At 35.6% G+C, this 26,511-nt stretch overlaps 1 protein-coding gene across 6 annotated transcripts in view; it reads left to right on the top strand.

The window, feature by feature from the left end:
* Rev3l (REV3 like, DNA directed polymerase zeta catalytic subunit) overlaps positions 1 to 26,511 on the top strand; it is a 146,041-nt gene that overhangs the window by 20,220 nt on the left and 99,310 nt on the right. For all 6 annotated transcript variants that reach the window (XR_007212086.1, XR_007212087.1, XM_048353922.1 and 3 more), the window contains one exon: positions 21,275 to 21,464. Coding sequence is in view for 4 of the 6 variants with exons in the window: in XM_048353922.1 (XP_048209879.1) it covers positions 21,275 to 21,464 (190 nt within the window). In the remaining 2 variants the exon portion in view is untranslated. The remainder of the gene's footprint in view (positions 1 to 21,274; positions 21,465 to 26,511) is intronic.

Here is a 26,511-nt window from a genome sequence, read left to right as displayed (position 1 = left end):
GAAAGTACCTGTGTTTTGACTATGACATTCCACATAAGCTTAAGTGTGGAGAACTGGAGCATTGTGTCAGTGCCTCAAAAGTTTTAAGTTTGGGATCATTTCAATCTCAGAAGTTCAGAATGGGGATGTTTAACTACAAGAAATTTAGCTTAGGTTAGCTTCTCACTCTAATCTGTAAGGGTGCTATTGGATATTTAATGTTATAAGCTGTATATGTGTTCTCTTTTCCGAAAGTACTAGTTTATGTATCAAATGAAAATAAAACACAATTGGGTATGGTGGGGCCTCAGGCCTGTAATTCCAGGTGTGTGGGAGGCAGAGATGAGAGAGCTCGAACAAAAAACATGAGCCTCCTAACCTATCTCAAATACCAAAGCACAAAAAGGTTGGAGGCATGACTCTGATGATGCAGGTTTTATCCTAAGTTCAATTCTCAGTACAACAGAAAAAAAAATATAACTACATATTAATTTGGTGTGAAGTATCACCACCAATAAACACATACATATACACATATATCACGTATGAACAGTTAGCAAACTCTTTATAAACTGAGGTTTTTTTCTTTCTTAACAAGGGCTTGACATATATATATATCTCACTCTAGCCTCAAACTCTCAGTCCTCATGCTCCACCTCCTGAATGCTTAAGTATATAGCTATGCACAACTATTGCAGTTTAAATTTTTGCTGAGTTATTTTGTTTATTTCAGTGACTTCAAATGTGAGATTTACTGAGCACTTGAATATTTGAAAATGCCTTATTTGCATATGCATGTTTCTGACAACATGACTCCTTATAGTATTTTCTTGCTAGCTTTCTCCTTTAAAATTCTCTTAAAACTACTGAGTTGTCTTTTTATTTGTTTGGGATAAAGGAAGGGCTTTTTCTATGGAAATGTAAATTGCTTTATAGTTTGGGATAATTCTTTCATTTTACCTTTGTTCTACTTGGTATAATTTTGTGAGTAATAACTTGTATATTAATCACATTAAAAATATTTGCCTTAACTTGTTAACTCTGTATTCTCAGTGAACATCTTAATGTCTTGATATAGTTTTTGGCAATATAAATTCTTTTCTTCAGGTATGATTTTAATTTTGTTTGTTTTTATTCCTGTTTTAGAGTTTTGTTAAATCTCTAGACTTTTTATTCCTTCCTGGTCTTTATAACTTGTCTTCCTTTATGACTGATATGTCTCAGAAATATTATTTTTTTATCTCTTATTGAGCATATACAGCAGATACTTCCTTTTCCTTTTTTGGGGGGTGGAGTGGGGCAGCACTGGGATTTAAACTCAGGGCCTTGTACTTGCCAGGCAAGATGCTATATCATTTGAGCCATATTCCAAGTTTTTTGTATATTTTCTAGTAGGGTCTCATTTTTTTGTTCAAGCTGGCCTGGACCATTATGATACTCTTATTTATATTTCCTATGTAGCTGGGATAAGAGATGCCTACTACTATACTCAGCTTCTTATTGGTTGAGAAGAGATCTCACAAACTTTTTGCCTGGCTGGCTTTGAATTAGTTCTCTTGAATTTTGTCTCAGCTACGATTATATAGGTATGAGCCAATGTATCTGGCTTCTTTGGCCTTTTAAAGATTTATCTATGTTTTTTATTGTATAGGTCTCATTCCAGGCTTACATATCTATGAACAAGAGGCTTAATGTTTGGCAGTATTTAAGGTATGCTAAATCCACTTTTATCACCTTCATTTTCTACAACAAATGGTAAAGTGTCTTCCCTGATAAACACAGATGAAAACAGTCATCTAGTATCCCTTTTCTGGGTTGAGGTTTTCTTTGTTGCCACTATATAGTTCTTTGGCATGTGGGACCTGACATATTCCTGGGTAACCTGAAATATGATTCTTTTTGTCTTAAAAAAAAGACAAGGGCTGGGGATATGGCCTAGTGGCAAGAGAGCTTGCCTCATATACGTGAGGCCCTGGGTTCGATTCCCCAGCACCACATATACAGAAAACGGCCAGAAGTGGCGCTGTGGCTCAAGTGGCAGAGTGCTAGCCTTGAGCAAAAAGGAAGCCAGGGACAGTGCTCAGGCCCTGAGTCCAAGGCCCAGGACTGGCTAAAAACAAACAAACAAACAAAAAAAAGACAAAGCATGGCATGAAAGTCTCCAATTTATTTGTAAAGGTCCTTAGGACTTTTGGTGATGTAACCAGCAAGAAGTCTTATTTTGTTATTAATAATAATAATAGTGACTATTATTATTATTAATTTGCCAGTCCTCGGGCTTGAACTCAGGGCCTGGGCACTGTCCCTGAGCTTCTTTTGCTCAAGGCTAGCATTCTACCACCTGAGCCACAGCGCCACTCCTGGCTTTTTCTGTGTGTGTGGTAATGAGGAATCAAACCCAGGGCTTCATGCATGCTTGGCAAGCACTCTACTACTAAGCCACATTCCTAGCCCCTGACTCTTTTTCTTAGTAATACAAGATAATGATGTTTTACAGTCATTGGCTATTTAGATTCAGTGAGCCACAATTGAATCACCTTTGATGTAAATGCAGGGTTAACAAACATAAACCTTTCTTTGAAAATTTTTGGTTATTTTCTAGCTTTATTAATTTGGAGACCTGATAAAGTAGAATGTCAGTTGTATAACCAAACACTATTGCTATGGTAAAAACAAAAACCTCATAATTAATAAATTACATAAAGACAGGGAAAACTATGGCTTAACTGTAAATATTGTGGGAGTGGAATATGCCTTTAGACTTCCCTGGATGACCTCATGTGATGAAGCGAGTCTGTTGCTGAGCCTTAGAACTAGGTGTATCTGTTGCATTAGCGATACTGGTTGTTATTTGATATTTCTAAACTAGAACAGATACTGCACCAATCCTGTTCTCACTTTCTTAAATTTGATCTGGGCCTGAGGAAGCAAAAGAAAATAGTCTCTGGGTTGCTGTGAGGACCCCAGAATGGCGTCATCCTGCTGACATGTTGTTTCATGTTTTATCTTATGAAGAAATAAGATTAAACTCCTTATCAAGAAGTATAATCAATGCTGTCCAGTTTTGAGTTGTGTGAGTCTCAGTGTTTCTTTGGTCTTAACATGTGCTTCATGAATTTGTTTTTAATATTTGGATGCTAATCTGAATCTGTATTTTTATTCTGACTCCGATCCTGGGGCTTGAACTCAGGGCCTGGGAGCTAGCTGTCCCTTAGTTTTTTTGCTCAAGGCAAGCTCTCTACCATTTGAACCACAGCTCTCTACTTCTGGCTATTTGGTATTTAATTGAAGATAAGAGTCTCATAGACTGTCCTGATCAGACTGAATTTGAACCACGATCCTCAGATCTTAGCCTCCTGAGTAGAAAGAATTATAGGTATGAGGCACCAGTGCCTGGTAGAATCTGTACTATTTTTGTAGAAGACTTAGATTATAAATATGTGCACATACTTACTTGATTCAGTAATATCAAATTGTTTTCCAGAATTAGAGTATTAAGCTATATTCCTTCTAGCAGTTTGTTAGTTTAAAATAGTCTACATCTTCACCAGCATGTAGAAATGTCAGGCTTTATATTTTAAATTCTTAATTTAAAACGTAATTAAAAAGATCTCTTGGTTTGTACATATTTTTCTTTTACTATGAGATTAAAGGTATGTCTATCACATATTTGTTCTACCAAATACCAGTAGAGGAGTGTTAAGTCTCCAATCCAAGTCACAGATTTGTCTGTTTCTCTTTACAGGTTAGAGTATTTTTCCCCCCATCATATATTTGAGTCTTTAGTTAGGTCCATACATATCTTCAATTTAGAATTGTCTTGATGAAATGGTATTTTTATTCCTTGTTAGCAAGGGGATAGTCCTTATTCTTAGGTTTTTATCTATAATTAATGTAAATGCTTTGTTTTCATTTGAAAAGTATTTACATAGTATTTCATGTCAACAACCATACAGTTAACTGCCTGTGAATTCCATAGATTCTAGCACTAGATTCCTGTGTATGTACTTTATTGCACATTCAGTAAGGAAGAACTGGGGAGATGTAAACTAAATACTAATCTAAAGTACAAAATCTTAAGCACCATGTGTGTGCTCAAAAGCTTTAGATTTCAGTTTTTCTAGTTAGGGATGCTCAGCTTGTATATAGTAGTTAAGAAGTAGTATTTCTAACTGAAAACAAGATGTCATTTAATTTTTAAAATTTGCACCAAATAAGCTGTGTCAGCTCCACTAAATAAGAATCTTTGGATATATTAGATTCAAGTATCTAAAATTTTAGTTGTTTTTTTTTTTAAAGGTGATTGCTTCTCTTTTTTTTTTTTTCTATTTATTGTCAAAGTGATGTACAGAGAGGTTACAGTTTCATATGTTAGGCCTTGGGTACATTTCTTGTACTGTTTGTTACCTCTTCCCTCATTCCCCCCTCCCCCTCCCCCTTTCCCTCTCCCCCCATGAGTAGTTGTTCAGTTGGTTTACACCAAATGGTTTTGCAAGTATTGCTTTTGGAGTCGTTTGTCTTTTTATCCTTTGTCTCTAAAAATTTAGTTTTAAAAAATGTCTCATTTGAGGTCTGAAAGTTAGCATTATGGAATGGGTATTAGTACCTAGAGAAAAACAATAGGCTCACTATAATCATTATTATTATTATTATTATTATTATTATTATTATTATTATTTACTGGTCCTTAGGCTTGAACTCAGTGAGGTCTGTGGGCCGTCTCTGAGCTTTCTTGCTCAAGGCTAACACTATCTACCACTTGAGCCACAGCTCTCCTTGTGGCTTTTTGATGGTTAAGAGGAGGTAGGAGTCCCATGGAATTTCCTGTCTGGGCTGGCTTTAAACAATGATCCTCAGATTTCAACCTCCTGAATAGGATTATAGGAGTGAGCCATCAGCACCTGGCTCAATATAAGCATTTTTGTATGACCTCAGCCTTATCTAATAAGATTTCTCTTGTGATACATTATGCTCTTTCAAAGGAAGAAAAAAATACTTGGAGGCATGTTTTGTAGCTGAAACAATGGATTTGGAATGGCTTTAGGATGGCATTGGAGAAGAATCACATAAATAACAAGAAGTCAGTCATGAACCATTTGTCAGAAAGCTCAGTATATAAATTTTTTGTAAAAACAAAAAGTGAACTAGAACTTGATTATGACAGTTTCTTGTTCAGTATGTTAAGTTCGACTATACCCCATCACAAAACTGAGAACAGAAGATCAGAGTTCTTTTGACAACTGTGACTGTTTTTGGCTCTAAGCTTTTGCAGTTGTAGAATAGAATAGGGAATAGATTTTCCTCTGATAAAAGGAAGAGTATTGGAGTATCTGGATGGCAGAATGCTTGTATAACGTATATGAGATCCTGAGTTTAATTCTCAGTGCCTAAAAATTAAAAAGAAAAGAAAAGAAAAAAAGGATGGAAGGAGGTAGGAAGGGAGGGAACTCTAAATGTAGTTGGAATTACGTATATATATATATATATATATATATATGAAAAGTAGAAATGCTTATAGTGTTTTTTCCTAATATACTCTTCTGTCTACTTATTCTTTAATACATTCTAGGGTTTTCATGTATATTTAGATAGAGTCTCTGTTAGAGCCTGGACCATGATCCACCCATTTCAGGGGTCCTGTCATAGCTGGGATGGCAGATGATTATCGTTGAGTCCAGCCATGGTTGAGAAGGGTTCTCTTCAGTGTTTTTGCCCAGGTGCCTTGAACCATAATCCTCCTGTTCTAGCTTTTCAGATATTTAGGATTACAGGTGTGAGTCCATCTTGAGATCATATTTATGCAGTTGCTTGTTTGTTTTTGCTTGTTTGTTTTTGTGGTACTGGTATGGAATTCTGGGCCTTATGCATTCTAGGCAAGCTCTGTACCACTGATCTATACCCCCACCCAGCCCAAGATGTCATTATTTTTTCTTGGATCATTATAATACAGTATTATATATATGTATATATATATAAAATCTATAATATTTTAACAGGTTTCATTGTTTTATTTTCATACTTGCCAATAGCCTAAAATTCCCTTTAATATTTAAGTGAAACAATAGCCTTCAGAATTGTTTATACAGTATAATTCTTTATACTATAAATATATGGGAAAAATCACCACCACAATGTGAAATACTCATCTCTAAATGGTAGATTGCAGTGATATTTTCCTTTTTTGTTTTTAAATAAGAGCATCTATTACCTAATAAGGACAATATTACTAAGATGTAAAATCTAGCAACATTATATTCCTCCTTCAGCCCATCATTAGCGTCTTATATTTTAGAGTTATTCTATATATTTTATATTTTAGAGGTATTTGTCAAATTATAGCCTACATATATACCTTATTAGATTCCCAGAGTTTTCACTAAGTAAATAGTTGCCTTAGCCAGTTGCTGATGACTTACACCTGTAATTCTAGCTCTCAAGGAGGCTGAGATCTGAGGATCATGGTTCATAGCTATTCCACAGACAAATCCATGAGACTTATTTCTAATTAACCAGCAAAAAGCCAGAAATGGAGCTGGTAGAGCACTAGCCTTGAGTGAAAAAAACTAAGGGACAGTACCTAGGCCCTGAGTTCAAGCCCTAGAACCAGTATAATACATACGTACATCATACATACACACATTACATATATAGTATACAATGTATTTATACACACACATATATATTCTAGAACAATGCCTCCCACAGATACAGGAAATATAAATGTTTTTAGTCATCCTAGGAACATGTACCCTTTTTATTTGTTTTTGGCTGATACTGGGGTTTATGTATTCTAAAGTTTTCAAGTTAACCTATTTTAATAACGACATAATACATTTTATGATCTGGTACCCGGCTACCTTTTAAGCCTCATTGTCTGGACCCAATCACTTGGATCCTTGGTTAGAACTGTTTGCATTTCCTCAAGTGACATTCTCAAGACATTGCATATACAGATGGTTTAAACAAAGCAGGGGCCTTGGCTGTCTTAGGCATGCAGGATATCTAGCAGTAACATACCTTGTTAAATGCTTGAATGTATGAATATTGTTTCTGTGGATGGAATGACTATCCATTTGGTAGATTATTTTACCCTTCAGGACTGTCATGAGATAGTGCTTCCATTGTGAAACCTGTCTTGACTTTCTCAGAGCTTTGTTGCTAGAATTGTACTTAATATCTCTGCTAGAGAAGTTATCACATGGGTTTTTTTGGAGTCTCTGTTGCAGTTAGTTTCTTCAGAGCACATTAGTATGCGGCTAGTCTTTGTGTCCTTAGTGCTTGTTGTCTAGCTGTGCAATAATAGAAATTAGGAAAAACATGAAGAAATCCTAGCTATTCAGGAGGCTGAGGTCTATGGATCGTGGTTCAAAGGCATCCATGGCAGGAAAATCTGTAAGACTGTTATCTCCAATTAATCATAGAAAAAGCTGGAAGTGGTACTGTGGTAGAATGATAGCCTTGAGCAAAAAGTAACTCAAGAATAGCATCCAGGCTCAGAGTTCAAGTCCTAGGACCAGCAAAAGAAAAAAGAAGAAGAAGAATCAATTTCATACAGCACAATAATGGTTACCTGAAGCTGGGAGGAACGGAATTGAAATTTCTATTTAATGGCTACAGTCTCAAGTGTTGGATAATGGAAAAATTCTGGAGGTGAATAGCATTGATGATGTTAAAACAATGTTAGTACACTTAAGTGTTAAATTTTGTGTTAAATATATTTTACTGTTTTTGAGAATACAAACATCCTAAAGATAAGGCTGTTGGTGTATTTCACTTTGCTTTGTTCTCCCCAGTTTCTTATACTGTTGGTTTATTATTTAATTTTAATGAATTGTGATAGAGTAATTCTTTATTTACAAAGAAAGTTTAGAATTTACTTGAATGTACATAGTAGGTCCACTGGAAATTCTATAACAAAATAACAGTTTACATAATAAAGGAAGTAGCAACAAAGAGCATATAAAGGATATATTCTTATGAAATTATAAATTATAATTAATAATTGAAATGGTTGTAACCCACTGCTAGCTTATATAGTTAGTATTATTGTGGGACTTCACACTGTAAGGTCAAAGTCTTTTACTGCTTAGTATTATCTTTCTGTACAAATCTAAGATATTAGTAACAAAACATTAATCATACTCTGTGTTCTTTTCTGTAGATGATCTCATTTGAGTCTTTTACATCTTTATTAGGTAGAGACAATCCTCTGTTTTCCCTGAAGAAAGCATATATACTATTAAATCTAGTAGTTTTCCCTTATCTTCAATATATGCCAAGACTCCCATATACAGGCCTATCATAAAGATCAATGTATAAATTTGGGATGGGAATAAATTAACTAATAAAATAGAACAGTTTAAATATATACTATAATTAAAATTATGTGAATGTGGTCATTGCCTCAAAGTATCTTACTATACTCATATCCTTTCACTTAAAAGGGAGTACTTTATGGCTTCTCTTTGACATATTTGAATTGCTAGTGTCATTCCTCTTGTGCTTTGGGACATTAATATATAAAACAAACCACTACAGTAGTATGACAATATCTAAGGTGAATACGAAGTGATTAGTATGTGGGAGATAGAGTACAGTGTAGGCAGGAATAAGTGGTGTAAAAATTGATCATGCTACACAGGATAGCATATAATTTAAAACTCACAATTAAAAAAATGTCAATATTTTTAGACCACGGACTGTAGCTAACTGAAATTTCACAAACTGAAGCTATAAGTAAATATTGCTGACCTCTGGGGCCTTTGCAGACTCAGTTGATATAGATAGATTGTGTGTATGTGTGCACATGTACATTTTTCTTCTTTGGCTGTACTGGGGCTTGAGTTGAAGGCTTGTGCAGTACTAAGTTAAGAATGTGATATTGCTGAGGCACAACTCCAGCCTTGCTTTTCACTAGTTACTATTAAGATAAGGACTCATTTCCCTCCATAGTATTAACTAAAGCATACTTTCAGGCTTCCTATCACTGCTGAGATTACAGGATTGAGCCACTGAGTCCATCTTCCTTTCCATAGAGAGTCTCATGTTCTGCTTTGGCTGGCCTGGCACTACAGTCCTCCCAATCTCAGCTTCCCATGTAGCTTCAGTGACAGGTGGATACCAATGTGCCTCCCCTTCAGAAGGGGACTCATAAACTATTCTGCCCTAGCTGACCTCAAATCTCAAGACTCCCAAATAGCTAGGACATATAAGCTTGAGCTACTGGATCTCAGCTAATTTGAACAATATTTTTCCCCTTTGAGAACAATTTAAAAGGTATGTCGAGGAATTTTTTTACCTAGTGTGAGATAGAGTAGATATGAATGGATGTTGCCTAGAAATATGTTGATATTTGATTTACATAGCCCTGAAAATCTGTAAGAAATATTTTAATCAAAGCAATGATATTTTGTACTCATCATGGTTTTCTTTAGAAGCAATTACTCTCAATACTGAATTGAATAAAATATATGTTATTCCCATCAGTTCTTATCAACTATCTACACATTATTACTTTTTCTACCTGTTGCCATTGTCTGTGGTGAGTTGATACATCCTGATGGTGACAAATAAGTTAAAAGGTAGATCTATTCATTCTTCTTGGTGTTTTTTTTTTCTTCTTTAACGTGTTTTTTATGGAGCTAGAATCTACATACTTTACATTAAGTAGATTGCTAATTTATTTGAATAGCCTTAGAAATCCAGAAAATTAGTATTACTTCCAGATAAAGAGTTCAATGCTGACATGATGATGCTTTCTGATTAAAACATCATTTCATGATGGTGCTTTATGATTAAAATAAATTAATAATATTGAAGTAATTTTTAACTTAAAATTTAAAAAAGAAAAAGCAACTATAAGTCCCAGCAGTGTCTCAGAAATCAATAATGATGCCCTTTAATTATCTTTGCTCAATAAAATTCTTTACTAAGGTTCTTTGAATAATATTAAATAATCTACAAACATTTGCAAAGCATGTATTTTATACTAGTAATTGACTAAGATACTAAGGATGACATTTATAGAACTTTTGTGGTTTTTTCTATTTTATAGTGGGCAATAACTAAGATACTAGTAGCTTGTGTTCTAGAGGAGTAGGTGAATCGAGGACTTTACTACCACTGAGCTGTACTCCACCTCTGTTTTTGTTACTAAATATTTATTGGAACATAGTCTATCCCTCCAATCATTACATTATTAATTATGTCTACTTTCATGCTTCTCAGGGGCAAGTAAATTAGTTGTAACAGAAAGTAGCCCACAGTGCCTAAAATACTTGGTCTTGTCCTGTTTGTCAGCCTCTGACATAGAGTGAGGTTTTTTTTTTATATATAAAAATTTAGTTTCTTTTTGCAGTGTCAAGGACTTCTGTAATGGGGGTGGGTGAATGAAGATAAGAAGAGGGGAATGTAGTCATACTATTCAATGTATAACCTATGAAATTAGGGAAATTGAGGCACTGGGAAGGAGAGGAAGAATGATGAAAGGGGTGACATTCATTAAGATGCACTGTACTCAAGCTGATATGATGAATTGTAATCCTTTTGTACAACTACTTAAAGATAATGAAAATATACTTTTTAAAAAAGAACTTCTTTAATTGGTCTAAAAGTTTGATCAAAATTAATAGAAAGCCTAGACACAGTAATCATGTTTGTAATCTCAGCAACTCAAGGAGGTGCAGATTTGTTTGATTATAGTCCAAAGCTAGCCTAGTTTAAGAAGCCCAAGACCTCATCTAAAAAATAAGGAAAGTAAAAAGGCTTAGGAGTGTGGATCAGTGGTGTAGGGCACCTACCTAGCATTTGTGAGATCCTAAGTTCAAACCCCAGTCTTATCCTCCTTCCCTTCAAAAATGACAAAAAAGATCAACTTTTCCAGTCTTTGTGTATGTGGAGTTACTGGGGTTTGAACTCAGGACCTTGTGCGCGCGCATTCTCTCTCGCTCTTGCTCGCTCTGTCGCTCATTCTCGCTCTCTCTCTCTCGACATTTTCATTCAAGGCTGGCACTCTACCACTTGAGTCACAACTTCACTTCTGACTTTTTGCCAGTTAGTTGGAGATGGGCGTCTCTCCGGTTTGTGTGCCTTAACCAGATCCTTAGATCTCAGCTTCTTGAGTATCTAGGATTGCAGTTGTGATTCCACTAGCATCCAGCTGCAAAGTTGTGACTTTATATTAGAAGTTTTGGTTTCATTCTCTCAAGTCCATAGAAATGTTTTGTCTATTAATTAACTTCTGGTTAGTGTCAGTGAGATTGTTTGGTTTTTCCCTGATACCAAGTATTTAAAAGTTTGGCTTGAAGTTTCTTATACAAGGGCATCTGGGTTTACTGGTGATTCTGAGCATATGTTGTTTGGTATTTGGCTAGAGGCTAAAGGTGAAGTGTTGCAACAATCTACATAAATGTTACATAGGATCATAGGATTGTTCCCCTCTCCCCCTCCCCCATATGTTAACATAAGGAGTAATATGCTTTGGGAAGTAGGTGTAGCTTAACTTTGTTTTCAAATAAGGTTAATCACAGATATTCAGAAAATACCCTGAGTCTAAAAGTGCTTATGAGGTTAATAATCTGTTCTTCTGTTTTTTTATGGTTATGATTCATTAGTTGCCATTCAGATTTGTATGACGTTGTCCATCCTTCTTGTTTCTCTTACAGTGTAAAGAATATATTCCTTTTATTTTTTGATGGTATTGGGATTTGAACTCAAGCAAGGCCTTGCCCTTGCGAGTTAAGCACTCTTCCACTCTTCTATATGCCTCCTTCTCTTCCTCCTTTCCTTCTTTCTCTTTCCCTTCCTTTTCTTTCTCTTGTTTTTTCCTTCTCCTTCCTCTCCTTTGTCTTTTTTTTTTCGCTTTTCCCCAATCTGCCTTTCCTCCTTCCCTCCCTGTCTTCCTTTTTATTTATCTATTCATTCATTTGTTTATTTATTGGTGTGTATATGTATTTATTTTACAGGGTCGATCAAACCCATGGCTGCACAAATGGCTAGGCATCCATGAAGCCTTTCTTAAGTTTCAATTTATATCTCTCCTCTGAGCTACCTAAAAATTTTGGTTTCTGTCCTTGTTATGTTTAGGTTTGTGCCCAACCCTATTCCCTGTTCTATAAATACAGACTGAGTTTCATTTGTGCATGCGTGTGTGTGTGTGTGTGTGTGTGTGTGTGTGTGTGTGTATGTCTATATCTGTCTGTCTGTCTGTCTGTCTGTGTGCTGGTTCTGGGTCTTGAACTCCAGTCCTGGGCACTGTGCCCTCTACCACTTGAGCCATAACTCCACTTCAAACTTTTTAGTAGTTACTTGGAAATAAGAGTCTTGTGGACCTTGCTGCCAGGGTGGCTTTGAACTGTGATCCTAAGATCTCAGCCTCCCAAGTAAGTAGGATTCTACGCATGAACCAATGGTGCCCAGCTCATTCATTTTTTAATGTCTTTTCCATGCTTAGTGTTTAATAAAAGTATATAGTGATTGTTGTACTCCCTAATTTCTTTGGAGTTACTAGGCCAGGAAATATTTTTGAAAGATGCTTTAATTTATTTAAAGGAGTTAAAGAAGAGTGATAAGAGGAGGTGAGATTGACTGGGCACATTGTATGTGTGTATAGAAATGTTGCACTGAACTGACCCCCCCCCCCATACAACTAATGTATGAATAAAGTAATTAAAACATTTTCTCTGTAAGCTTTGTTAGAGTAACTTTAATATGCTGATTCTAAGTTTATTTAATGCCTTTACTTTTTAAATGTTGCCTTCATTCTAGTACATATTTAATTCTTCACATAGATACTTTATCTTAGCCCTAAAGTTTTTATTTTCTTTCCCTTCCAGAGTAATTTTCCATGTTCTAATACTTTCTTTTTCTTGTTCCTGTCTTTAGTTAATTTTTGAAAAAAAAATGATTATATAATTAGATGCTTTACTACCTAGCAAGTTTTCTAGGTTTATCAGTGACTTTGATAAATTCCACTTTGACCACTATACTTATGGGGAAGAAATCTGATAGAATTCCGATTTGTTACAATGAAAGTAACAGTATATTGAGAAGAGCTTTGGGATCATCTCTTTGTCAAATGAGTGATTCCTACCCTAAATATTATTCTAGTTCATAAATACTTGTAATAGCAAAAAAGAAAAATGACCAGATGGTATTACAGCTCTGGCATCTATTTTTCTTTGAAGTAAGTGTGATTTTACTAAAGTTGGAGAAAGGGAAATTTGTGAGTGGCCATTTTAGGCATGTTATCATAGATCTTTCCAAGGTTTTTATTCACTCAGAATAATAGTTGGCATTTTATATAAACTATGTATCTAAGATTATGACCTATGAAATAGGATAAATCAAATGGTCTCATCTACCTTATTTATGTTACAGACTTGAGTTCTTGGATCATAATGCATGTGATAGATTATCCAAGGTTTTCTTGATTTGCAGTGGGAGCTCAGTTTCAGGGAAAGCTATTCAGATTGTGCTCAGGGGACTTGGTAGATGTAAGAGGATAATCTAACTAACCAACAGTTTTCACTCTCAGTGCTCCCCTACTTTTGACCCTTTATGTTTATAGTTCTGACTTAAGGGCACCTTAAATGTGCCACCATAGATTGATGAGAAAGTAACATGGGGAAAAAGTAGCATTTGATAGTACAGAAAGGATTTTCATCCTTATCTCAAATAGCTTAGCTAATTGTATTCTAGGAAGGAACTTTAGGTTGAAGATTTGTCTTTTATGTTATATTTTAAGGAAAGATTTATTTGAAAAATTCTAGGTAGATTTGAAACCAGTATTGGTATAGTAAGGAATATAAGAATATGAATTTATACATTAACATATATATAATGTCTTATGGAAGAAGTGTCGTTAGTAACTATATAAATTTTAAAAATTTCAAGCTTTTTGTATTTGATTCAATGACCTTTTAACTTGAGATAATTTCCCTCTTTCTATTATGAATTAATTGTGAAGTTCTAGTGATAATTAAAATATTGTGTTATAATATGACTACTATAGAGAGCAGTAATTTTATTTCATAAAAATATACTATAGCTGGCACTGATGGCTCATACCTGTAATCCTAGCTACTTAGGAGCTGCGATCTGAGGATCACAGTTCAGAGCTAAGCCTGGGCAGCAAAGTCCATGAAACTCTTATCTCTAATTAACCAACAAGAGGGTGGAAGTGGAGATGTGGCTCAAGTGGTAGAGCACTAGCCTTGAGCAAAAAAGCTGGTTTTGTTGCTATAGTTTTTGTACTTGTTTGAAATGGTATTCAGAATAGTGAAAGCAACAGCAGAGTAAGAAGAGCTTTGGGATCATCCAGTCTTGACTCTTACCAGTTAATTGTATGATTTTAGGCATTCTAAATCTCCTCTCTTGCTCATCAGATAGGTTATTGGGAAAGCTCTCTAATAGGCATTTATTGAGCACTAACTATAAATTACAGATGTTTTCCATGGCATCCAGATTTCCTCTATTGAGATGAAATCTTTCAGATGTTTCTGGCTGGACTGGAGTAGAACCTTGATCTTCTCAGTCTCAGCCTTCTTCTACATTGCTTAGGATGACAGGCCTGTGCCACTATACTAGCTATGGGTTGAGAAGAGGTCTCTTGAACTTTTCCACTGGGGCTGGCTTTTAACCAAGGCCCTCCTATGTTCTGCCTCCCAAATAGGTTTACAAGAGTGAGCCACTTGTGTATAGCTCAGATCCAGATCATTAAACATTTTTGAATAAATGGGTTTTCTCAAGTCCCTTAAGAAATAACTGATTCCATAGATGGGGACAGAAACTACAAGATGAACCTTAAGCATCTTATTCTAGAAAATAAAGTGTACAGGAATGATGGAACACCTGCCGGGCCAGCCGGCAGGGGAACAAAAATCCTGACTGAGGGGCGGCAGGGATACGGAAAAAGAAAAATAAGGCAAGAGAAAAAAGACAAGAGACAAAGATGGGGTACGGGAGGTCTACAGCCGTGAGGTTGAACCTCAAGACTGCAGCCAAGTTTATTCCAACTACCAGCTTATATGCAGTTTTGGAACCAGGGAATAGCATAGGATTGTTAAAATTCCAGAACATAAAGAGTCTTGGAAGTTTGCAACATTTGATTACAGTAAACACAGGACAAGGTTGATAGGAATCTACTCCAGCGGACATAGCAAGGTGGGGACATAGCAAAGTAATTCCGGACAGTAGCTGTGAACGGATGTCCTTGCCTTTAGCATATCCTGGCGGTAACAGCACAGCCAGAGGTGATAATTTACCTAGCTGCAGGTCTGGCTCCCTATCTGCAGGTCTGGCTCCCGTCATCTTGGCGACATCGGCACAGCCAGAGGTCAGGATGAGCTTAGCTGCTAGCTCGGCTCCCGACAGGAACATACCAAAAGAACTTAAGATTTCTATATTAAGTTTAAGTGTGTAAAGAAGCTCAGTGATGGTGCACTCCTATACTAACAGCATTTGAGAAGATTGCCAGTTAATGGCCAGATTGAGCTGTAGAGCTAGACATATTTCAAAAAGAAAGAGGGAGGGGAAATTGTTTAATTTTCACAAAAAGAAAGAAACTGAGGTGAAAACCAACAACTCCTTATTTCCAATGGGAAATTCATGTCATATGAGTTTGGAGTTACATAAGTACCCCCTCAAACTAGAGAGGACTGACAGATGCAGAAAATCACAATTTACCAAGAGAAAAAGCTTTTCGAGCCAGGAAGTGGTAGGAAAACCAATTCTAAGAGAAGACTAGAACCTACAAAACTTCAGACTTAGTATTAGGGAGAGCCTCCTTCAGGTTCTTATAGTGAAGACTAGAAAAAGAAATAGTTTTGAGTATCCAGCAGGGAAATGGGAATGGTAACCAATTTGAAATGTACCAGAGCATTCTTTTCTCCACTTACCAACAAGAAAAACACAAGAGCCTGAGCAACTTGGTGAAATACCCAACTCTAGCTTTTCTGTTTTGAGTAAAGTAGGGGTAGGTTGCTGAGAGGTAATTTATGAAGGGGCACTGGCCCAGTTAAAGACTAAAATTAATTACAAGACTGTAGAATATTTCCTCTCCTTCCCACAAACTCTTCCTGTGTAACAGAATTATAGCTGAAAGAACTGCAGGCTTACTATGCCTTCAAGTGTTTGCAAAGATAGTAAGAGACAAAAACAAGGACATTACAGGAAAATTTACAAATATCTGTAGCTATAACAAACAATAAGCAATAACTTCTAACTGGATAATGGCAGAAAGTTTGGTCTTGTCAAATTGGGAATTTGAAGTAATTATGAATAATATGGTAAACACTCTAAAAAGACACTATAACGGGTCATGTCAGCATAGAGATTAAAACTCTAACCAAGAACCCAAGGAAATGGTAGAAATCAAAAGCAATATTACCATAAGTAAAGAATAACCTTTGAAGGTCTTACCATAAGGAGAACAACAAAAGACTAAAGCAAAGAAATCGAGGCATTCATAATCAAGTTCAGGAAAACACAAAGGAAACCTTGAAAGAAAATAGGGAGAGGGAAACTTACCTTATCCTTATATAGGAAGAGGGATGAGAATTAAACTGAACTTATTGCCAACTGTGCAAACAAGAAATGGGTGGAATGAAATGTTTATAACCTGTTGGAAAAAAACCACCAAACTCAAATTCTATGTCTATTAAAAGTATCTTTCAAAAGTGAATGAGAGATACTTTCTCAGATAAAATCAAGAAAATCTGTGGTCAGTAAGAAATATTACTTGTCTTACAAGAAAGGTAAATTAAAACCTTTTATTTTCCTACCTGGAGGCATAGAGCTCAGCAAGCAATATAACTCTTACCAAATGTGCACAAAGCCCAAAGTTAGATCCAGCACCAGGGGTAAAAAACAAATCCTTCTTCCTTATTCTTAAGTGATGGGTAACTGTTCAGCCAATAATGGCAATGATGCATGAAATTATTTTAGCCCTATTGATGAAGTGAAATGAATGTCATCAGTGTTTATAAGGGATAGGAAAGAGGAATTGGAATACTGTAACGGGCCTGTGCTATCAGTGAAGCAGTGTAGTGTAATACCATTTGAAAGAGAATGTAGATTAGTTGTAAATGTATACTGCAAAATTTAGGGTAATGACTTAAAAGATTACTTTAAATATTTAATGCTTTAAAGATAGTGCTTCTGGTTTGCATTACTTTAGCTAGTTTAGATATGTTTCTGCCTAAAAATTTGAACTTTTGCCTGACTTAGACCTCCATTTGACCAACCAGTATTCTAGATAACTAAATTTAGTCCTAAGTAGATTTGTAGAAGTTGTAGAATATTGGTTAGGAGTAGAAGGATTTGAAAGATGAGAGATGCCTATACTACCTCTTCCTTTTGGCAGAATAAATATTATTCAAGGACATTATTTCTGACACTTTACTGAAAAAGTTTTCAGATCCTTGAATCTTTTTAAAGGTACATTTAGGAAGTAGAGGTGTGGCTCAAATGGTAGAGTGCACCAGCCTTGATCAGAAAATAGAAGCAATACATTCAGTCAATTTATTGAAAATGGTATTGACAAAAGTACAAGTAGTTTTATGATAAATGGACAAACAATATTTCAGAGGCTTGATACAGAGACAGACTAGATTTTATGGGAGAAGCTGCCAATTTTAAAACCTACACTAATTGACAGAGTTGGAGCAGATTATTTTATCTCTGAAGAACTTTAATAGCTATATGGCCCCACATATTTATATCATAGAGAGTTGCTGGAGGGAAATAGAAATGATCAATGTCTTGTTAAGACAAAGCAGGGCTATTATATAGAATTTTAAAAATAACAGCTAAGATGTACTATTGCCCCCCCCCCCAAATTGAGATTTTTTTAAAATATATTTTCCTTTATCTTTTTATGTATTTCTCTTTACCTTTTTCTTCTTATTTTCTTTTGTATGATACTTGGTGTATTAGAACTGGTAGTAGTATGTCAGAAATTCATGTTGGTTCTTCTTCAGGAGATTGTTCTTGAGGAAGGGTGGTAAAGGCATTGAGCCACCCCTACCTGCAGAAAAACTAGGTAGAAGTAGGTCTGTGTTCTAATCACTACAACTTAAAGACAAGTAGGTAAGTACAGTAATCCATGTCCTGCTGTATTTGAGTCTTTTTGTTGTTGTTGTTTTTGGATTTATTTCTTTACATATTCAAAGGCTTCCACTTCATCCCGTTCTCTTTAAGAAGTTTTTCTCTTTTGTTGAACATAATAATATTTATTGAACATATACAATGTATTTTGTTCTGAGTCTTAGAGAAATGGGTTTTATTTGTTCATGCAAATACATGAGAGTATCAGTTCCCAAAGAATTTGCCATCAAATGATAAGTTAGATAAGGAAATGGGCAATTAATTTACAAAGTAACAACTGAGAAATTAAGAATTAAGCCAACATCAGCTTTTAAAAATGGATTAAATGAACTTAAAACATATATGACTGTATAAATTAACCACAGATACTTGGAAAAATGTTTTAAGTTTTAGGGATAAGTAGATATAAAGCACTTAGCCTTGTTACTGCTATGTGAATAATTTCTTCCCTTTTCCTATGAAAAATCTCCAATTTTTTGTAATTCCAAAGCTTATGATTAGAAAGATAATTTCTCTGATTCCTACTTCTCAGGAAATGTGAAAAGTGGGTATGCATTCATTCTTAAAATTACTTGTGAGCACTCATAAAGTAATGTTAGAAATCAAGTTGTATCATTGTTTTCCTTGTAAAATATAAGCCAAGTGCTGATAACTCATGCCTATAATCTTAGCTACTCAGGAGGGTGAAATTTGGGAATGGTGGGTGGTTCAGAGACATCTCCAGCAGATATTTGGATGAAACTCTTCTCTGCAATTAACCCTCAAATAGAGGAATAGAGGCATGGCTCAAGTGGTAGAGAACTGGCTATGAGTGCTCAGGGTCCTGAGCAAACCTCAGTGAGTGCTTGCACCGCTCCCTCTTCCCATAATCTTTTCTGTCTCTGCATCCCTTGCCAGCTACTCCTAATCAAATTATGGTTTGTGTGTGGTAATGTAATATTTCTAACCTTTTATATGTGAGATATTTCAAAAGCACGTAAGTAAATCCTCACTGACTTGATCAAATATATCTTTCAAAGAATCATCAAGATTTGGAATTAGCATTTTCTGTGTTTAAAAAATTTGCAACTGCAGTTTTTAGAAAATAATACTTCATTTTATTTAGAAGTAAAATAGCCCCCAAATTTACTTTTAACTGATAATATTTTCAGTTGAGATTGAGTAAAATAACTGATTCTAAAAATAGGAATTGAGAGCTGAGGCCATAACTCTACTGGTACAGTGCTTGCAACTAGTGTAGCAGCAACACTTGGTAATTCTTCAAAAATAAGAATTGGTAGTTAAAATCAGAATATTGCAGTCTATGCACAGGTCATTGGTAGAAGGCTTGCCTGGCACATGTGAAGCCCTAGGCTTCATGTCCAGCACCACAATAAATAAATTAAAATTGCTTACAGAATACCGCAATCTAGAGGTTAGAGATCTTATTCCAATATATGCCTGATCTTTCCAGTTTTACTGTATTTAATAGCTCCAGATTTATTTTCCAATTCTATGTATAAATATACCTTAAAATAAGACAGGTTAATAATGGTTACTTTATTTAAGAAGTATAAATACAGAATACCAACAGTATATGAAATTATTTTTCTATGCACAGTATATAAATCATTGTAAGTCATAAGTGGGAAAAAGTAATCAATCAACTACTTTCCTATCAAAGAAAGGCCTAGTGAGCACAAAGAGGAGGGACAAGGACCTGGAAGAGTTCTGCCTGAGGACCATGCTGGGAGGAGTAGCCCAATGCTAGTGAAGTACTTTGGAAGAACAATGGGTGTGTTTTCTTTCTTTTTTTTTTTTTATTGTCAAACTGATATACAGAGTGGTTACAGTTTCACACTTTAGGCATTGGATACTTTTCTTGTACTGTTTGTTACCTCTTCCCTCATTCCCCCCTCCCCTTCCCCCTTTCCCCCCTCCCCTTCCCCCTTTCCCCCCTCCCCTTCCCCCTTTCCCCCCTCCCCTTCCCCCTTTCCCCCCTCCCCTTACCCCCCATGAGTTGTTCAGTAGATTTACACTAAACAGTTTTGCAAGTATTGCTTTTTTTTTTTTGGCCAGTCCTGGGCCTTGGACTCAGGGCCTGAGCACTGTCCCTGGCTTCTTCCCGCTCAAGGCTAGCACTCTGCCACTTGAGCCACAGCGCCGCTTCTGGCCGTTTTCTGTATATGTGGTGCTGGGGAATCGAACCTAGGGCCTCGTGTATCCGAGGCAGGCACTCTTGCCACTAGGCTATATCCCCAGCCCTGCTTTTGTAATCATTTGTCTTTTTTACCTTGTGTCTCTCGATTTTGGTATCCCTTACAGTTTGGAGTGTGTGTGTTTTCTTATCACTGTATTTCAATTAGGTAATCGGTATGTGCCCAAGGAGAACTAGGGACAATGCTGTGGGGACTGGAACTACTTCCACTTAGTCCTTCCAGATTGAGAGTAATGAATATCTGCTTTTTGTTGCTGCTATTGTTATTTAATCTTGTCACAGATACATTACTGTTTCTGTGATACCTTTTTTTTTTTTTTTGTAGATTCCCACTCGCTTTATGTCAGGTGTGCCAGATGATTGTATGTTGACAAGTCAGCTGTTCACCGTTTCTAGGAAGAATGTGTGCTTGTTTTGCATACCACCTCCCTCCCTGACCAGACACATCATGCCTTCTACCAGATAGGAAATTTAGATATCTAGAAATCCTTTCTGATAATTGATTTATAATGGTTTGGTCCGGGTTTGGTATTATTTTTTCTAATAGCAAAATTTTATTTTTACCATCCTCTATCCCCAAGCAAAATTTAACATACTTGAGCTCCTTTGCCCTCCTTCATCTAGAGCTTTCTCTGTTAGTGAAATCTCTTGTTTGAAAATATAAATACAAAGACCCTTCAACTTCCCACTGAATTTTGTAAGCTTCCTAACACTGTGCTATTTGGATTGTGGGGGTGATTGAGGTACATACAATACTCTAGAAATAATGTAGGCAAGTATATTTTCACCCAAAGTAATCAATACTTTAATTATATACTGCAATACTTAGGTTTATAAATTGCTTTATTATGTTCTGGGCAAAATAGTTAATAGAATGCTTTTCTAATCTTAGATAAGCTCATTGTCATTAGAATATTTAATTGACTTGCATTGTGAGTCTTGTGTTGTTAAAGTGTGTCTCAAGCCTAAACCTTATAATATGTTACATTTTAGGTCAGAAGACATGTCTTCATCTACATGGCATCTTTCCTTACCTCTATGTGCCATATGATGGTTATGGACAGCAGCCAGAAAGCTATCTTTCTCAGATGGCATTCAGTATCGACAGAGCACTTAATGTGGCTTTAGGCAATCCATCTTCCACTGCTCAGCATGTGTTCAAAGTATCATTAGTATCAGGAATGTAAGTATATGATAATCTTTCTAACATTTCTTTATGTCAGTATTTCTTTTGCTGTTATAATTAATTTGAAATATATATTGCTCTTTTTTTCACCTCAGTTCTAATGGAACAAGGATAAATTTCTAAAACTTTTAAAATTAAATTTTTATTGCAATGAAAGAGAATGGATAATAATAGTATTTGTTTTAGCCTTTTCTATTTCCCTTAAAACTGTAGAAATTCTTGTAATTCATTCCTGTTTATTTTTTGACTGGTTTATATATTCCAGCCATTTTTCTAGAACTTGATAGTCAACTTTATATCATTATAACCAATATCTGAGATAATTGGCATATAAAGAGATTTATTTTAGCTCATAGTTTTATAAGTTCCAGTCCATGATCATTCTGTTGGCTCTGTTGCTTTGGTGAGACAGTGCATAATTGAAGAGCATGTAGAATATAGTAAAACTGCTTCACTGAAAAAAACTTTATTGCTTTATCTTCCTTTTTGTCTCTTCGTCCACCACTTCTCACACTGCCACCTTATAATATTCAGTGTGTGTGTGTGTGTGTGTGTGTGTGTGTGTGTACACACACTGGTCCTGGGGCTTGAAATCACGACCTTGCACTGTCCTTGAGGAGCTTTTTTTTGCTAAGGCTACAGCTCTACCACTTGAAGCACTTTTTGGCTTTTTGGGGTGGTTAATTGAAGATCAAAGTCTCACAGACTATCCTACCCAGCCTGGCTTTGAACCATGATCCTCAGATCTCAGCCTCCTGATTAGCTAGGATTACAGGTATGAGCCAGTGGCACCCAGATTGTTTTTGTCTTTTGATAACAGCCATTTTAGCTGGGTGACATCATAGTTTTGATTTGCATTTCCATGGTGATTATTGACCTTGAATACTTTTTCATGTCTTTTTCATTTGTATATCCTCTCTTGAGAAATGTCTATTCAGATCACTTAAGTGGACTATTTCAGTCATTTTTATTTTTAGTGTTGAGTTGTTTGAGTTCCTTATATGTTTAGGATATTAGTTCCTTTAGATGAGTAGTTTTCAGACATATTTTCTCTTTGTATAGGTAATCTTTGCCCTGTTGTTTCCTTCACTTCCTTTTTACATTGCTGTGATCCTCTTAGTCATTATTTGATGCTACTGCTACCTAGTATGGTGATGGATTTGGAGATAAAAATAATCCAACTTACTGTCCTAATTAAGCTCAGCTTGTATTAGTTATTATTTAATATACCCCAAAATAAGTTAAAACATCAACATGTCCTTTCTGTAGTGTATGTTCTTTCTGCCTTTGTGAAAATTCAGTTGGCTGTAAATATGTGGGTTTACTTTTGGGTTCTCTGTTCTACTCAATTTATCTGTATGATTATTTTTATTCCTGAACCATTCTGCTTTGGTTACTGTAGCTTTGTTATAGGATTAAAGTTAGATATTGTGATGCCTTCAGCTTTGCTCAAGATTTCTTTGATGATAGTGGGACTTTTGTGGTTCCCTACAGATTTTAGGATTATTTTCTCGTTTTGTGAAAGTGTTTTTGGTATTTGCATATCACTTTGTATACTATAGGCACTTAAAAATACTAATTTTTCTAATCCATACACATGGCCTGACTTTTCTTCCCTTCTTTCTTCTCTCCCTCCTTCCATTCCCTCCTCCACAGACTACTTTTCCTCCTCTTCCTCTTAGTCTTCTTCTCCTCTCTTCTCTCTTTGTATGTGTATTTCAGTTTCTTTCATCAGTGTTTTGTAATTTTCATTGTAGAGATCATTCACATAGGTTAGATTTTATTTCTAGGATTTTTTTTTGTAGCTATGGTGAATAGGATTGCTTTCATGTTTCATTCTCAGTAATTTCACTGTTGGTGTATAAAAAGCTACTGATTTTTATGTTAACTTCATATTCTGAAACCTAACTTAGTCTTTTATGACTTTTTTTCTTCAGAGTCAATGTGTGTGTGTGTGTGTGTGTGTGTGTGTGTGTGTGCGCGCGCACATGCGCGCCGCGTGCTGTGGCTCATGCTGTAAACCTAGCTATTCAAGAGGCTGAGATCTAAGGATCATGGCTCAAACCCAGCCCAGGCAGGAAAGTGTGAGACTTTTTGGTGAACCACCAAAAAGCCAGAAGGGGAACTATGGTGGCTCAATGGGTAGAATACCAGTCTTGAGTGAAAAAGCTAAAGGACACTTCCCAGGCTCTGAGTTCAAGCTCCAGAACTGGCACACACTGAAAAAAAAATAATTTCCTCAGTAGTAATTTGACCACCTCCTTTTGTATTCATTCTCCTGTCTTATTGTTTAGATAACCCTACCAGTACTATATTGAAGATAGGTGAAAGTAGACATCTTTGTCTTGTTTAGGTAAGATAATTGAAGCTTTGTCCATTCTGTATTATGAAGGTTGTGAGCTAATCATATATGATCCTTACTGTATATTCCTTTTATTTCTTTCTTTTTTTCCTCAAGGCTAGCACTCTACCACTTGAGCTGCAGTTCCACTTCCACATTCCTTCTATTTTACCATAATGGATATGTGTTATTGAATGCTCTTTCCCTATTGAGAGGATCATATAATTTATATAGTTCATTTTATTGGTGTGATGTATTAATTTATGTACATTGAAACATCCTTGCATCCCTTAGCTAAATCTTGCTTAATTTGTAAAGTATCTTTTTGATGTGCTTTGTATTTGATTTATTAGAATTTGTATCAGGGATTATTGGTCTGTAGCTTGTTTTTGTTGTAGAGCTGACTCCATCTTGATTGTTAGGTCAACCTGACCTCCAAATTCTGCTTCTATAAATGGCTTACTTAACTTGTTTGTTGCTTGCTCTATCCCCTGTGTCAAGCCCCTATATCTGTGCTATGCTTTTACCTTTATAAACCCCAATTCAATGACTGCTGTGGGAGAGGGGGCATGGTGGCAGCTCCCGAGTCTGCGCTGTGTTCCTGGCCAGTCAGCCTGCTTTTCAGGGCCATAGTTTCAGCTCCTGAGTCTGTGCTACATCCCTGGCTCGGCAGTTTGCTTTTTGCTTCCCCAATAAACACATCTTTTTGCTTGAGACTGTCTCTGAGTGGTGGACTCTTGGGGGGATGTGGAACCTCCCCCCCCCACACCCCCTAACAGTTTGTTTTAGTTTTGGCATGGGATAAGTTTTGTAGAATGATTGTGGAAAGATTGCTCCCATTTTAGTACTTTGGAGTACTTTGACAAAAATTGAAATTATATGAAAAATTTGTATAATTAAACAGTGAAGCCATTCATCCAGCCATGGCTTTTTATCTTTGCTGGTAAATCTCATTACATGGCTCTGATCTGTTGAGGTTTTCTGTGTCCTCATAGTTTAATTTTGATAGGTTATATGTGTCTAGAAATTTATCTGTTCCTTGTTGTTTTCCCCATAATGTTCGCATGTTGTTATTCAGATTAGTCGCTATTGGTCTTTGGATTTCTCTGGTATTAATAATGTTTTCTTTTCATCTCTGATGTTGTCTGTCTCTTCAAATATTCAACTCTTAAGGTCAGGTGCCAGTGGTTCACGCCTATAATCCTAGCTTCTTTGAGAGAGGCCTGAGGATTGTGGTTTGAAACCAGCCAGGCAGGAAAATCCATGAGACTCTTACCTCCTATTAATCACCAAAAAGTTGGGAGTGAACTGTGGGTCAAGTGGTAGAGCACTTGTCTTGAGCAGAAAAATCTCAGGGACAGTGCCCAGGTCCTGAGTTTAAGCCCCAGAACCAGCATGCATGCACACGCGCATACACACACACTCACACACTTTGGATTTTTGTTTTTCTTGCTTTTTGAGTTACAAAATTATGTTTGAAATATTTTTTAAAAGTCACTACTACCAACTTACCTCATAGTACTGCTTTTGCTGTATCTGAAAGCTTTTAGTATATTTTCATTGTTTTAAGAAAATTTTTAATTTGCATTTTGATTATTTTTACTAGCTCATTATGTAAGTGAATATTGAATAATTTCTTTATGTTTGCACAATTCCTAAAGGTTTTTATTTTGTCTGTTTCTAGTTTTAGTCTGTTGTGGTCAGATAAGTTATATATGGTTTTGATTTCTTAAACTAGTTGAGACTTACTGTCTTAACACAACATATCACCTAACATAATTGTTTTGTGACCTAACAATACCTGGATCATGAACTGATGTAAAGAATGTGTATTTTGTTGGATTGAAATGTTCTATAAATGTCTAGTCAGTCCATTTGGTCTACAGTATAGAATGTTGTTTGTTTGTTGACATTTTAGATTGGTATTTTAGGGGAGAATCTATCCATTGATATTATTGACTATCTCTCCTTTTAAATCTACTTATGTTTGGTTTTTATAGTTGGATGCTCTAGCATTATGTGCATATAAATTTAAATTGTTTTCTTTTGCCAAATGGATCTCTTTTTCATTATTGTTGCCTCATCTCTTTTTTACTTAAGAGCTAATATCAATTTGCTTTTGCTTTCATTTGTATAGCATCTCTTTTTCTATACTTTAACTTTTAGTCTCTGAGTGTCTTTACTAGTGAAGGAAGTTTCTACCACACACAGCATTACTATCGTTTTATCTATGGTAGTCTGTATCTTTTAATGAGGGAATTTAATCTGCTTATGTTTTAGGTTATTATTTGTAAGCTAGGCATATTCTTTTTTTTCTCTTAATGTTTTTCTGGTTTTTTTGTGTATATTTGTTCCTTTATTTTTCTCATTTTTTATCTGTGTGATTTAGTACTTTTTGTGTTGGTTGCATTTGATTTTCTTTTTTGTATATCTTCCCTGCTGTTGAATTTTGTCTGTTTATAGGTATTCACAATGGTACCAGTTATTCTTTCACTTTTAGTATAGACTTTTACCATGTGTTATAGTAACTAGTGGTAAAGTATTTTCTTCTCTGAGTTATTTTAAAAGACTTATTTTCAAGCTCAGAAATTCTTCTGCATGTTTAGTTCTTCTGTTGAGGATCTCAGCAATATTTTTTAGATTTCATTTATTGTGTTTTTACCTATATGGTTACTAAGTTCGTTTTTAACAGCTCTATAATGT

Source organism: Perognathus longimembris, chromosome 9, assembly GCF_023159225.1.
Source record: "Perognathus longimembris pacificus isolate PPM17 chromosome 9, ASM2315922v1, whole genome shotgun sequence".
Lineage (NCBI taxonomy): Eukaryota > Metazoa > Chordata > Mammalia > Rodentia > Heteromyidae > Perognathus > Perognathus longimembris.
This window is presented reverse-complemented; position numbering and strand designations above follow the sequence as displayed.